Source organism: Erythranthe guttata, chromosome 12, assembly GCF_056151865.1.
Source record: "Erythranthe guttata isolate IM_541 chromosome 12, IM_541, whole genome shotgun sequence".
NCBI lineage: Eukaryota > Viridiplantae > Streptophyta > Magnoliopsida > Lamiales > Phrymaceae > Erythranthe > Erythranthe guttata.
The window spans coordinates 1,144,737-1,159,496 of record NC_142544.1 but is presented as its reverse complement, the minus strand read 5'-3'; the positions used below and the strand labels follow the sequence as shown (position 1 = coordinate 1,159,496).

Genomic DNA, 14,760 nt, shown 5'->3' with positions numbered 1-14,760 from the left:
TCTCTATATAATTTTTTTTGGGGCTTTGTGTTGAATACGTCAATAAACAATTACCAAAATTATATAAAAGAATGTCTCTTCGATATATATCTGCGTTTGCTCAAATATAGTTAAAAGTTTTTATATAACACGGTCAATTACATTGACCCCTAAAATAGGGTTAAATTAAAAAAAAAATCATTATATTTGGGTAATTACAATCACTCGTAACTATGAATCTTTTTACACGTTTATTCTTGCGGTGTCAAATTTAGTGCAATTTTCTAGATTATGTGGATACTCTACACTTTGTACCCGTTTTACTCTATTCGAATTCCACATTTTGAAATAAGATGATCATAAGATGTGTCTTTTGGCTTGTAAATATCAATTTAGTGTGCATCTGAAACTGCATTTTTTTACACAAAAAGAATGCAAACTAGAGAACATTCCTTGGAATCTAGAAGATTATGTTGAATTTGCCACCATAAGGATGGGAGTGTAAGAATATTCATAATTAAGGGACTGATTGTAACTAATCAAACAAGAGAGAGTTTATCACAATTTGACCTTATTTTAATAAGGGATATTCGTAATTTACCCTAATATATAATGTAATCTGGTGAAGTTCATCGAGTTCAACAAACAAACCCCTACAAATGAAATTACTAGTGTTCTCTCCAAAAATATAAATTAAAGAACTAAGTAATTAACAAATACTAAACTATGGGTTTTATCTATCCTACACCCGGTGAAGGTTACACAGGGTGATTTTTTACCGTTGATCTACATATATCAATGCGGGTATTTGTGTTTGTGTGTATATGAATGGTAAAGATCTACACGGTGTAGTGTAAGTAATGATGATGTAATTAATCAATATAACTAGCATCATCACGTTGCCATTGATTGGCCATAAAGTTTTGCACACCTAATAATGATTGATGAAATCTTGCAATAAATTATAAATTATTGTGTTAGAAAAGGTGTAATTACTACAATTATTACCAGTCAAAATACACGGGAGTTAAACACACCCCTCTCTCTCTCTCTCTCTCTCTAGAATCATTACAGATAAGTAACACAGCCTCACGTGTGAGATGCTGTAGATATATGTGACTGTACGTAATGTTTCGGTTTTTAAGCTGAACCCTTTTTATAAGGTACCAAAGCAGAGCTGCTTAGCTTCTTCCCCTATGTTCTGCCTTTACGTGTAGCTCTCTCTCTCTCTCTCTCTCTCTCTCTCTCTCTCTCTCTCTCTCTCTCTCCTGTAAGAAAAAAAGTGTTGTGTGTGTGAGAGAGAAAATGGCTATGGAGGCTGTGATTAAGCAGCAAGACGACAACACTTCCATCTACGGCGGAAAAGATTGTAACTACAATAATGGGTACTATAATTGGGATCCTCCGCCGCCTTGTTCAGTCGCTCTGACCACCACTTCTTCACCGGACACTTGCGTCGGTCCCGCCGGAGACGGATTCTTCGCCGGAGGTGTGCACTCGCCGGCGGGTTCGAGACGGCGGAGGAGGAGGCGGACAAAGAATATGAAGAACAGGGAGGAGATGGAGAAGCAGAGGATGACTCATATTACGGTGGAGAGGAATCGCCGCCGCCAGATGAATGACTACCTCGCCGTCCTCCGCTCCTTGATGCCACCTTCCTATGCTCAGCGGGTAACACGCCCCCCCCCCCCCCCCCCACTCCACCCCAACCCCACCCCAGCCCCCCTACTATTTTTAATTATTTTGATAAATATTTAAAAAAAGAAAGTGATACTATAATGAATTGATGTATATTAATGTATGCATATATATTTTTGTGCAAAAATGTAGTTTGGTACTAATTGGTAGGACATGTTTACACCTCTAGTACAATTTATTTAACAATAATAATTAACAAATAATACCCATATGTGACATACATATTTTTAAAAAATGAATAAATTTAAAAAAAAATGCATAATATTACGAAAGTGATGCGAATAAAATTTGAATAAGGTAGTCAATTATTTTTATACTTTTAAATACACATATAATATAATTAAATTTATATAAATTAATAAAGTCGGGACTAACAAAATTCAATTAATTTAGTGGAATATTAAATTGTCGAGCTAATAATTTAGTACTTTTTTTTCGACTGGTGAATCGAAAAAATTAATAATTTAATCGAAATTATTAATTTGTCAAATATTAATTTATCGATGTTCTGGTGTATTAACTTCAAAATTAATTTGGAGTTGAGAGTCTATATATTAATACTTTATTTAATTTTGTAATTAATTACTCATAACTAATTATAAATATTTAATAGGGAGATCAAGCATCAACTGTTGGTGGTGCAATTAATTTTGTGAAGGAGCTTGAACAATTTCTCCAATTTCTCGAAGCCCATAAATCAGTTACTAATCAACATCAGCAAAACGGTGACGTATTTGCTAATCTTTTCACTTTCCCTCAATTCTCCACGCGGCCGTGCGGCATTGACTCTCCGGCAGCCGCGGCGGTGGAGAGGCGGTCGAGGATTGCTGACGTGGAGGTGACGATGGTGGAGAGCCATGCAAATATCAAGATTCTATCGAAGAGAAGGCCACGTCAGCTCCTTAAAATGGTGGCCGGATTTCAATCTATTTTCCTTAATATTCTCCATCTTAACATCACCACCGTTGATCAATCGGTGCTCTACTCTTTCAGTGTTAAGGTATGTTTGTGGAATTCCTGTTTTGCCCTCAGTTTAATTTTTATGAATAGTACCGTATAGGGGTGAAAATTGGAACGGAATTTTATTTATTTCTACTAATTTTGATCATTTTTTTTTTGGAACAATATTTTTCAATCCGAATTCTCAGACTTTCGATTTCTGCATTTTTTTTTATTCTTTGTGGGATTGGGATTGGAATATATATGAGATTTTGACTTTTCGAGTCGAAGAATTTTTTTTTTCAAAAAGTTACATTTGTAGTATCAAAATTATTACGTATTTTACATTTTAGGTTACTAAAAATTGAAAATTTACGAATTTTGCCAATCCCAGTGCAAAATTTTCTCATTTTGAAACAAGTTTATTCATTCAAAATTTTGAATTTTCCTTTTTTTCAATGATATTAGATTAATTGTTCAATTATGAAAAAAATCAGTGTTCGAAAGTCCTAATTCCGATTTCCACCCATACGTAGTAACATCACTATAAATTCCAGAATTTAGTTTTTTAGATAATAATTCAATTTTAACTTACTCTAAAAGTTAGAATATATGACACAATCGATATATATACACTCATCGAGTACTATATAATGTGACATGTCAAGCGCTATATCGATCAAGTCACATGATTCAATTGTGACGTGCAACAATAATACCAAGCAATCACCCATCAGAAAAAAATCGAAATTCTTTAAATATTGTCATCAACTTATAAAAAAAATCGATAACTTATTAATTAATTACAGGTTGAAGACAAATGTCAGTTAACTACGGTTAATGAGATCGCCTCGGCGGTGCATGATATGATGAAAATATTGATCCAAGAAGAGTCCACATCTACTAGCACTAGCCCAGACAACACGCCGCACAAATTCACGGAGTAGGGTTTATTTTGTCAAAATTAATTTGCTAATTAGTCAAATTTATTAGTTTCCTTTACACATAATTTCAAGATTCTTAAGTACAAATTACGTTTAAAATGGCCTTATCTTATGTTTTGTTAGGTATATAATATTAACCTATTTCGAATCAAGTTTGATTAATCTAAATTTCATTTCCCAACCACAACATGGGCAGCCCCCTATTCTTGTAGAGAAAATTTGATTCCTATATCTATCTATATATATATATATATATATATATATATATATATATATATATATATATATATATATATATATATATATGATATTTGGAGTGTCACAAAATTATGAATGCACGAGCTAGATACATATCAATTTCTATACATAAAAAAAAAAAAAACGTGTCGAGCGAGTGAACTTGTGTCAATTGACCAAAGTTCGAATCACATTACTAACGGTCCTTAGGTCAAGCTCTTCATACATAATTAACTCAATGTGATTTACGTCTCTCGTACAATTCGTAAACTACTATACTAGAGTGTAAGTTTGTTTGCCCGGTGACTTATATGATTGGCTGTGGATAGTACATAATTATATATAAATTTGTGATGAAATATTTTCTGATAAATTTTATTGGATGCATAACCCACAAAATCAAGGTCCAAAAGGTATTCAACAACAGCAAAAAGCCCACAAGATATAGAAGGACTTTGTTTGGCCCATTGCCAAAAAGACGATATGTATCTATAAATAAATATTATTAATATTTAGGACAAAACTCATTACTGCATAACATATATGGAAAGAACATAATCAGACCTCCATTTTTTATTCAAACATTCACTAGATATTTATGTCAAACTTTGGATGACTTTATATCTATTTTTATTTAATTTAGTCAATTGAAATTTTGCACCATTATATGTTGACGTACTTTACATTACAACACACTTAGTTATATTTGTTTTGGTAAAAGTCAATTACTTGTTCAATTAAAGAAGTAAAAAACCCATATTTTCATTAGCTGCAGTTCCGCTATTGAAACCCGGTTCGAACGGAAAAAACCACGGGAACCAGCAAACCGGTCAAGGAATTCGGTTTCGGCCAAAACAACGCAAACCACCGTGTATCTGTTATTTGTGGCTGAATCTGAGCGAAATTTCACAAACATAGTTGCGGATGGCCAGATCTGGTCATATGTGGTCAAATTGAGGTGGTAAATTACCAGCTATAGAGAAGAAAAAAGGGGGAAAACTCCCGATTAATTTAGGCATAAAAATGGAGATATAGAGAGATATGCTTGATTTGTAAATGTACATTTAAACGTAAGTTCAAATAGGTCCCATTTTAATTTTTAAATCTACGTTTAAAAATCCAGTTGTGCTCGATTGAACCGAACCGGTCCAACTCCAACATAGTATACGAGTTTTAAAAAAACGGCTCAAGCATAAATTATTACCACTTCTCCAATTAGATCAAGCTAATAGTGTACCCAAATGAGGTACCTTAAATTTAATGCTACATCTACTTGCACAACTCAATTTAATGCAATATGTACTAACTAGTAACTAATTAGTACGTATAGATAACCATTGACTTGTTCAATAGAATCATTCATTTGATCTTGCCTTTTAGACAATCCAAGATTGTGACAACAACCACTTGCACTACTTGTCTCTAGATTAATAAGATTCAACTTACCTCAAGCATCGGATTGTAATTGGCACTTCCCATTTTTTTTTATTTTTTTTTATAGTGAAAAAAATAAATTCCTATTGCGTTCCAGTATAACAAACTGGAAAAATACAAATTTTTAGTCACCTGAAATATAAAATACCTGATAATATTGATATTATAAGTGTAAAACTAATATAATGTTCGGAAAAAATAATAGTATTTTTGATTTTTTTTTTATTTTTTTATATGGAAATTGAAATTGGAAACTCATAGATGTTCCAATCTCGATCGAAAATAATTCGGAAAAAGTCGGGATCAGATTTTTCAGAAAGTCAAAATGAAAAATATTGTTCCATAATTGAAAAACTTCAGATCAGCATCGACGGTCCTAGACAAGCTTCTCCACATAGATATAAGATTGGGCTGAGATTATAATTTTTTTGGGATTTTTCTTAGTAAAATTGTATATGTTTAAAAAAAAATGGAAATTAATTTTATTTATTTGTTTCAAAATAAAAATAAATTTCAAGGTCAGATACTCAGAATATTAAAAAAAAAAAAAAAAACATTATTATTTTCCAACTAGAACATCCGAAAGGACCAAAAACAGCTAGACAAGAATCGCCACAGAGATTTGAACCTAAATTGCCGATGATTTAAGAAGCCCTTATTGATAAATAAATAATTAAAAAAAAGTATTGTTCATAATTACAATTGAGTGCTATTTATCACTCTATTGTACACATTATTAACAAGACCAAGAAAATCATATTCAATTTTCATCTCTAGCTCACAAAAAATTGCAGCCCAATAAATGTAACAATTCTACAAATTTATCGACTGCGATTTCGTGTACATAGCGAGCTCTCGTATCGTGATCGATTCTTGGCTTCTGCTATTCTTACTCGACGATCTCTTCCCACTAAACGAGAACGATCTTTTCATCGAAACCGACCCTTTTTGTATCGAAAGCAAAGAATCTTTCTTAATCTTCGTACAAACACTCGAATTTCGTTTCCCAAAATTTTCCAATTTAGTATTAGTATTGTTATTGTTATTCATCGAACACCCTTCGTCTCTCACGCTAATAACATCTCTATAAACAATCGAAGCCGACGAGAAATCCAACGAAAGGGATCTTCTCACCGGCTCCGATTCTTGATTATCCACTTTCACCCTAAAACCCGCCAAATCACTAACCACTCTAAATTTTCCGATTCTTGATTCCCTAAGAATATTCTCTCCTCGATTATTTTCGATCGTTATTTCTTCTTGAACCACCGGTTCGTTACGAGCCATCGTCGGGTGATTATTATTACGATTATCATTCTCCTCCACCGAACTTACTACATTCGTCTCGATAAAACCCGATAATCGAACATTATTATCGTTATTATTATTATTAGTCGAAACGGGTGCCCGGCAAACGGGGCAATTCTTGTGCGACGTAAGCCAAGTGTCGATACACGGCACGTGAAACGCGTGGCTGCACTTGGGCAAAAGGCGGAGGGTTTCGTTTTCTTGAAACTCATTCAGACAAACCGAACAATCGACGCATTCGATCAACCCTCCGCCTTTTTTGTAATCAAACACAGAAATCGAATCGATTAGTGATCGAGAGAGGCCAGAGGTTCGGATATACCAGATGTGGTGGTCCGCCGTCGCCGCAGGGCCGTGATCCTCGTCGAGAAAATAATCCTCCGCCGGCGAGTCAGCGTTCGCCGTCGACGACGGCGGCGAGTTTCTCCTCCTGCAGTTTCTGTACCTCCGGACTGTGAGGTACGACAGGACTAGAAAAGCTCCGCCGAGGACGCAGAGCATGAGGATCAAGACCGTCGGTATGTGGTGGTTAGTTAACGACGGCGGCGGCGGCGGAGACGGCGGCGGCGGCGGAGACGGCGGCGGTGTTTGGAGGTAGCAATCGTCGGGGCAAACGTAACACATGTAGCATGATTCTGGCCTTTTATCACCTGCTACAGGTTGATCTTCTGCAGGTAGAAGCTTTCTGGAGTGAAGGGCTGCCATGGATGATTATTTTTCAAGAAGATGAAATGTAGAAGGGGGTGGAATTCTCTGTGAGGACTTTCATCGAACACATGGTGGGGATTGGAGATTGGAGAAGAAGAGTGTATTATAGATTGATTTTAAGGGGTTGTTTGGTTGTTTAATATGGTGGGGGCAAACTTTTTTAGATGAACAGTAGAGGAAAGGTGTGGTTGTTTTCTTGGTTGCTTTGTCTTTGTCAAAGTCAACGGGACTTTGTTTTACTTAATACGCGTTATTAAGTAGTTGTGCACTTGCCTTCGTCACTCCTCAACCAAATCTTGTTATTTTTAATTTATTTATTATTCTATAATAAATAATAATAATAATAATAATAATAATAATAATAATAATAATAATAATAATAATAATAATAATAATAATAATAATAATAATAATAATAATAATAATAATAATAATAATAATAATAATAATAATAATAATAATGATGATGATGATGATTATAAAGCAATTACAAAGAACTCAATCATATTAACAACCGAGACAATATTTTTTTGATAATTCTAAAATATAAGGGCGATCGAAAATATCTTGAAAAAGAAACATTTTAGGAAATCAACGTAAAGTTGCGATTTTCACAAATAAATATTTTATCAAATTTTATTGCTGTAAAATCTTAAACACCCTAAGGTGGTGTTTGCAAATGATTATTTAAAAGCAGAAGTTAGTGATTGTGATTTAAGTTAGTTTTAAGTGCTTATTTCTAAAAGTTGGGGGTGTTTTGCAAATATTTCGGAAAATGAACTAAAATTGAAAAAGCTGGGTTATGGGTGCTTTTAAAAAAATAGCTTAAAGCAGATTATTTTAAGAGAAGCAAAAGCAAAAGTTGATTTTGCAAACACCTAAAAACAGATTATGAGCCAAAAAAACCGCATAATCACTTTCAAAAAGCATTTGCAAACACCACCTAAGAGCAACTGCAGGGCTAAAATATCAAATTGAATTATTAAATTCTCATTTTATTTCTAGATGATATTTTGATATGTACTTCAAACACAAATATCAAACAATTTAATATTATTTTTAAATATTAATTTAACAAGAAATCCTCCACCTTCTTTTGTTGTTGATTTTTTGTACTTTAATTAAATATCAATAAACTTTTTTTAATAACCTCATTGGATAAATCCATTGCAGTTACTCTAATAAAGTAGATTAAAATATAAACAAGGGCATAAATGTTCAATATAATATTTAATAATTTATAAAAGTAGCTTCAGATCATAAAAGTTATTTTATATGTGCTTTTAAAATTATAACTTAACTAATTTCGTAAGAGAAAAAAATAAAAGCTACTTTTGAGGAACATCCATTTTCTGTTATAAACTATTAGTTAAATAGACCTTGCATCACTGTACAATATTCAATGTTTTTTTTAATCAATATATATATATATATATATATATATATATATATATATATATATATATATATATATATATAAGTTAGTTCTATATGAGTTAATTAAATCATTAATGAATATGCCAGGGGTATATTCATAAAACAATAGTGGGATTCAAATTTATTTATCCCATACTTGCAACTTAATTATTTAAAGGGTAATTTGACAAAACTCCCTCATTACACAAGTATCATTACAATAAGTCCAATTTTATTTTACATTTTCAAGATAAATCCAAAATAATTTTGTTTAATTAAAAACATTTAATTATCACCATTATACCCCTAATTAACAAAAAAAAAAGTATATTTAATTCTGATATTAAAAGATATATAATATTTTTTCCATTAAGGGATCCTAATAATTAGGGAGTTAGTTAGCTATTTAATGACCATATTATCTTTATCCCATCTAATAACCTCCATTTTAATCGGCAAACTCAAGATTTTACACCAACCCACATGGGAATCACAAAAACGAAGCAAACAAAGAACCCTTTAATCTTTTTTAGGGGTGTTACTGTTTGTTTAGCAACCGACAATGACCTCTCCTTTTCTCACTCTCTACGTGTTTTTTCTCTCACTTTTCTCCGTTGGAGCTTCAAAAAATCCAATATAATTGCAGAGATATAATACATGTTTGTATTTTTATTCAGATTTTTTTATTTTATTTTAATGATTGTTGGTCATGGGAATTTGTAATTATACGGAGTGATTTTCATGTTACATAGTTGTTAAACAAAGTGGTTTTCATGTTGTAGCTGTTATATAGAGTGGTTTTCGTGTTTATATAATTGTATATACAGAGTGATTTTTATGTTCACATAGTTGTTATACAGAGTGGTTTTCAAGTTTACATAGTTGTTATGCAGAGTGGTTTTCATGTTACATAGTTATTATACAGAGTGGTTTTCATGTTTATATAACTGTTTTACACAGAGTGATTTTCAATTTTATAAAGAGTGGTTTTTATTTAAAAAAATTGGAAAGAAAAAAAAAAAAAAAAACCATTTGAAAAAAAATTTCGAACTTGAGAAAAAAAAACCATGAAAAAACGAAAAATAAAATTAAAATCATTTTTTAAAATTAAAATAAAAAAAATATGAAAAATATAAATAAGGAAAAAAATAATTTAAAATAAAAAACCAAAAAAAATAAAAGATAAATAAACAAAATAATTACAATGTTTTTTAAATATCGAAATAAAGAAAACTATTAAATAAAATAAAAAAAAATAAAAAAAGAAAAGGAAAAACAAAAACAGAATTGGCGTGATATGATGGGGGAATAATTTTGGAGAAGATTTTGGGTGTAGATTATGAGTATAATTCTTTTTTAATTTGAATAATTATACTAATTAATAATTAGTGGGGCATATATGGTATTTCAGGCCCATTGAATTTATGTCAAATATCATTTATAAATAAAGGATTTATGAAGAAGTAAAATTTCAATGAATGGTGTTTGTCATATAGCCCCATTATTCAAATCGTTACATATGCATGTGGCATTCGTCCCTTCACAACCTTTTCATGGTTCCCTGAGGTCGCGTTTGGTTGAAACCACGTTTCATGTTTAATTCAATTATTTAATCTTATTTAGTGTATTTTATAAGTTATAACTTATAAGTTATAACAAATTAGAAAATACTTTTAGATTGATAATTTGTTTTCTTCCATTATTTACAAATTAGCCTCTATTAATAATTATTTTTGCTTTTTAAAACTGATTGTTGAAATGTGAATGTCGAATTCAAGAATTAATTATTTTAAATATATATATTTTATAAAATATTAAAATATATTTTCGTTTTACCAGTACAACGAAAAAAACCCGACTTAATTCGGTAAAAAGTTGTACCGAACTAAATAGTTTGTTCAGTAAATGTTACAAATTTTTCAATTTACTAAAATTCCGATACGGTTCAGTACATTATTACACGAATAAACATCCCTACATGTTGGTCCTTAAATAATTACCAATTCTTTTAACATTTGGATTGGATCTCCAATTTTTATTATCCATTTGTTCTTTTAATTTACCTTTAACGGGCATCAAGATTCGAAGCCCAACAGGTCGAGTAGAGAGATGTGAAATGACCAAAATATCCAACACTCTAATCATAGCAATAACTACTAATCACTATTAACTTCCTCACCTAATCATACGACAAACCCTAAAGTGTTTGGTTCAAATGACAGCTAGGATTAATTAATACAAAGTCCACGCACCCACGTGTTTCATCAAACCAAATAAATTCATTGCAAAATAAAAAATAATAAAATAAATAAATAAATTGATTGCAATCAAGAAAATTGCACATACTACATCTCAACTTGTATTATAATAAAATTATCCATTTGATCCCAAAATTAAATTTTACCTGCAAGAACACCTCATTTAATAATAATTATTATTAAATGACCCACTTTTATTTAATTTGTATATGTACATATACATATACATATATTCCTCTCATTTTAACAATTACTCTCAAAATTCAAAAAATCAAAAGTCATGCTCACTAAAATCTCAAGTTCAGGATCTAAGAGCTGTTACTATGGCGGTTTTCGCCACAAAAACGATACTCCTCGTAATTCGACAACGATAATCGAAAACCCTAAAAAGATCGATCGGCCGCCTCGTCTTTTGCTAACGTGCACCGCTAAATACGGTATTAGTTATAGGTATGTATATGTTCTTCAATTTTCATTTTACTTTTAATTATATATATATGTTTGGTACTGGAATATGTGATTATATATATATACATACATACATACAGGGATATATCCATTTCAAGAACCATTAAACCTAAGGCTTCTTCATCTGGTTCTCCAGAACCTTCTTCATCTTCATGGTAATCATATATATATAATATAATACTAATTTATAGTTTTATCTTGTGCATGGAAAAAAAAAAATTGATGCGTAAATTAATTTTCCTTGTTTATTAATTAATCAATTGCAGGAAAAAATGGTTAATGGGAATATTATTTACTTTGATCCTACCTGCAGCTGGTCACAAAGGAGGGCTTCTATTAGGCCTAAAAGGTAATATATAATTTTCCAAAAAAAAATTATTATAATTAATCTTGTATGAAAATATATATTTATTTATTTGTATAAAAATAAAAATAGGGAAGATTGATCAAGCAATAGAGACGGTGGAGCACGTGACGGAGGTGGTGGAGGAGATGGCGGAGAAGGCGGATCAAATAATGGAGGAGGTGGAGGCGAAACTTCCCGGCGATTCGAAGCTTAAAGAAGCATTGGATTCTTTTGAGGATTTAGCTAAAACGGCTGTCAAAGAAGCTAAGAAAGCTGAAGATCTTGTTCACAAGGTTAGTTTTTGATTATTTCTTCACTCTCATCATTTCATTAATCAATATATTCAATTAATTAATTAATTAATTATTTCACCTCTAGAAATTGATCTAAAAATTATATGAGGTTTATTTGATAAAGTATAATAATATTCATATTCATCTTTATATTTTAATTTATTTTTAATAATAAACTGACTCTATGCATATATTTATTACATCATAATAAATATTATATTTACCTATTGGTTGCATTTGGCATTCACCCTATAAGTTGACTTCTAATTGTTAAAAAAAATTATATATTTTTATTAGCAAAAAGGTTAAACCGATTAATTTTTTTTTTAGCAAATTACCCCCTAAAAACTCGCCGTTTGGAGGGTTGCGTGTTGTAAAATGCATTATAAGAAGATTTTTGCTAAAATTAATAATATATGGAGTTTTTAGCAATTTAAAATAAAACATTTTTTTCATTTTTAGAATTCACTTGAAATAATAATATTATAAATAAATATTTTAAGATTGATTTTTTAATATAAGTATATATTTTTTAATTTATAAATTGTATAATGATTTTTTAAGAAAGTAAAGTAGATTTCTTAGTCAAACATTAAGTTAAGTAAAAGGAAATTAAAATTTGAATATCCCATAACACAACTTTATTGCCACGTCACTATATCACTAAAATTATTCTGAAAAAAAAGGCAATAAGTCACTAAAATTATTCTCAAGGCCTGCAAGAACCACATGGTGATGATTCTTTCCAAGTCACCATCAATTTTTCTTGAATTTAAAATTTAATTTAATATCTCACCTGCCTCCTACCCTTCTCATTCATTTTAATTCATTTTTAATAAATAAATACATACAAAAAGATTTAATTATATTTGTTCACTGAGTCACTGACCATAAGACATGTGAGGGTTATAACTTAATAATTATAAGTACAATCAACTGCATAAATACATATTTGATCTAATTTAATTTCGAGTTTAGGAATTTATTAACCTTTTAATTTATTAACACCTCACTGATTAATTACAAGTGTCGCTTTAGTTGTCCCGTAAGGGGCAATCTAGTGGTTAGAACGAGTGAGTATGTGTCAATTAACCTAGTGTGATTTACGTCTCTCGTAATGTTTTGCAAACTATTAACGAGAATGTACGTTTCCACAGTGCACCTATATAGTTTATTTCGATTTTTGTAGATGCTAATAAATGATTGATACTTAGGAAATGGGAAAATATAAATAAATAAAGATTTAATAAGATTAATTTCAGATGATTGTTTTTTGTAAAATTTTGTAGGTGAAAGAGGTGGAAGCAGAGATAGACAATGCCCTTCTAAATTGTGGTAAAGATCAAGAACAAAAGTAGACAGCCAAACAAGGAATGTTCTCTCCAACGAAGGTCTATTTTTTCGTTCAAAAATAAATATTTATTGTTGTAACAAAATATTTATTCCAACTAAAAGTAATATTTATTATTATTCACTTTTGAACTCTCTTGAAAAATAAATTATTTCCAAGGTTAGTTATATGTGATTCTTTTTACATTAATTGCATGAAACACTTGGTCTTAGTGAAGACTATAATATAGGAAAATATCTGGACAAGACAATAGTGAATGAGTGACCATAAATCAATGTTGTTCAGTATTGACTGCTATGCACGACTTTCCAATCAACATTCTGATCAAGGTATCATCAAGATCATCGTCGGTTGATCTATTCGATCTATTAAATCCACACGATCATCGGAGCTGTCAGAAAATTTGCACATCTTCAAGCGTCGGGATTCTTCATATGAAAATGACTAATGCCGATACTCTCTTAACAAAAACTATTTTTCATATATTTGGATTCTATCATACAAATATGAAAATGACTAATGCCGATACTTTTTTCTTAACAAACACTAATTTTCACATATTTGGTTTCTATCATACTCATATGAAAGTAGGGTCGGAAATTAAATGGATCTAATCAATACTAGTAATTTCGTGAAAAAATTAGTCAGAAGTTAAATATTAATTTCAATTTGTTCCAAAAGAAATCGAAAGAAAGTACTTCGGAAATTTAAATGAAAAAAACTTGCAACACCGAAATAAAACAATAATTCGATCAAAATTGACGAAATTCAAAATTTTCATTTATTCATTCACATATACTGTAAACTAAATAATAATCTTGATAAATTAAGTGCATTTTGTTTAGTTTTTTTTAGAAATTTTCAAAAACTAAAAATGGAGTAAAAAATAGAATCTTGTAATATTACAATTCAAATTAAAAAAATCGAAAAACATCCTCTCTCTCTCTCCTTTTGTTTCTCTTCTTTTAATTTGAATAGCTCCATTCATACTCAGAAAGTTAGATACTACACCTGATTATTTACAGATTATTTACATCGGGCGTATCTACTAGATAAAATCCAGACACGATAAACAATTTCGTCTTTTTTTTTTTTTTTTTTTTTTTTTGATAATGCAGGAACCCGCAGCCAACCATATAGGTGCACTGGGTAAACCTACACTCTCGTATAATAGCTTGCAAACCATACGAGAGATGTAAACCACACTAGGCTAACCATGTGTGACAAGCTCGACCTAGCGACCGTTGGCAAGGGGATTCGAACTTGGGTCAATTGACCCAAGCTCTCTTGCTCCAACCGCTAGGCCACCCTTGCGGGTAATTTCGTCTTTACTCTTTTGGATAGAGTGGATCTATAATATCTATGCCTATATTTATGCCAC

At 30.9% G+C, this 14,760-nt stretch overlaps 3 protein-coding genes across 3 annotated transcripts; 2 read left to right on the top strand and 1 right to left on the bottom strand.

Annotated features, from left to right (window-relative positions):
* Positions 1-1,014: 1,014 nt before the first annotated feature.
* Positions 1,015-3,712, top strand: LOC105961084 (transcription factor bHLH94). The gene is made up of 3 exons (XM_088826618.1): positions 1,015-1,650; positions 2,291-2,677; positions 3,426-3,712. The coding sequence occupies exons 1-3, from the start codon at positions 1,285-1,287 to the stop codon at positions 3,561-3,563; spliced, it is 891 nt and encodes a 296-aa protein (XP_088682744.1). The 5' UTR covers positions 1,015-1,284; the 3' UTR covers positions 3,564-3,712.
* Positions 3,713-5,874: 2,162 nt separating this feature from the next.
* On the bottom strand, positions 5,875-7,530 carry LOC105961123 (RING-H2 finger protein ATL52). Its single transcript, XM_012985365.2, has one exon. It carries the CDS (start codon positions 7,242-7,244, stop codon positions 6,045-6,047), a length of 1,200 nt encoding a protein of 399 aa, XP_012840819.2. The 5' UTR covers positions 7,245-7,530; the 3' UTR covers positions 5,875-6,044.
* Positions 7,531-11,131: 3,601 nt separating this feature from the next.
* LOC105961095 (uncharacterized) lies at positions 11,132-13,546 on the top strand. Its single transcript, XM_012985335.2, has 5 exons — positions 11,132-11,371; positions 11,470-11,544; positions 11,656-11,738; positions 11,826-12,028; positions 13,318-13,546. The coding sequence occupies exons 1-5, from the start codon at positions 11,202-11,204 to the stop codon at positions 13,384-13,386; spliced, it is 600 nt and encodes a 199-aa protein (XP_012840789.2). The 5' UTR covers positions 11,132-11,201; the 3' UTR covers positions 13,387-13,546.
* The last annotated feature ends 1,214 nt before the right edge of the window (positions 13,547-14,760 follow it).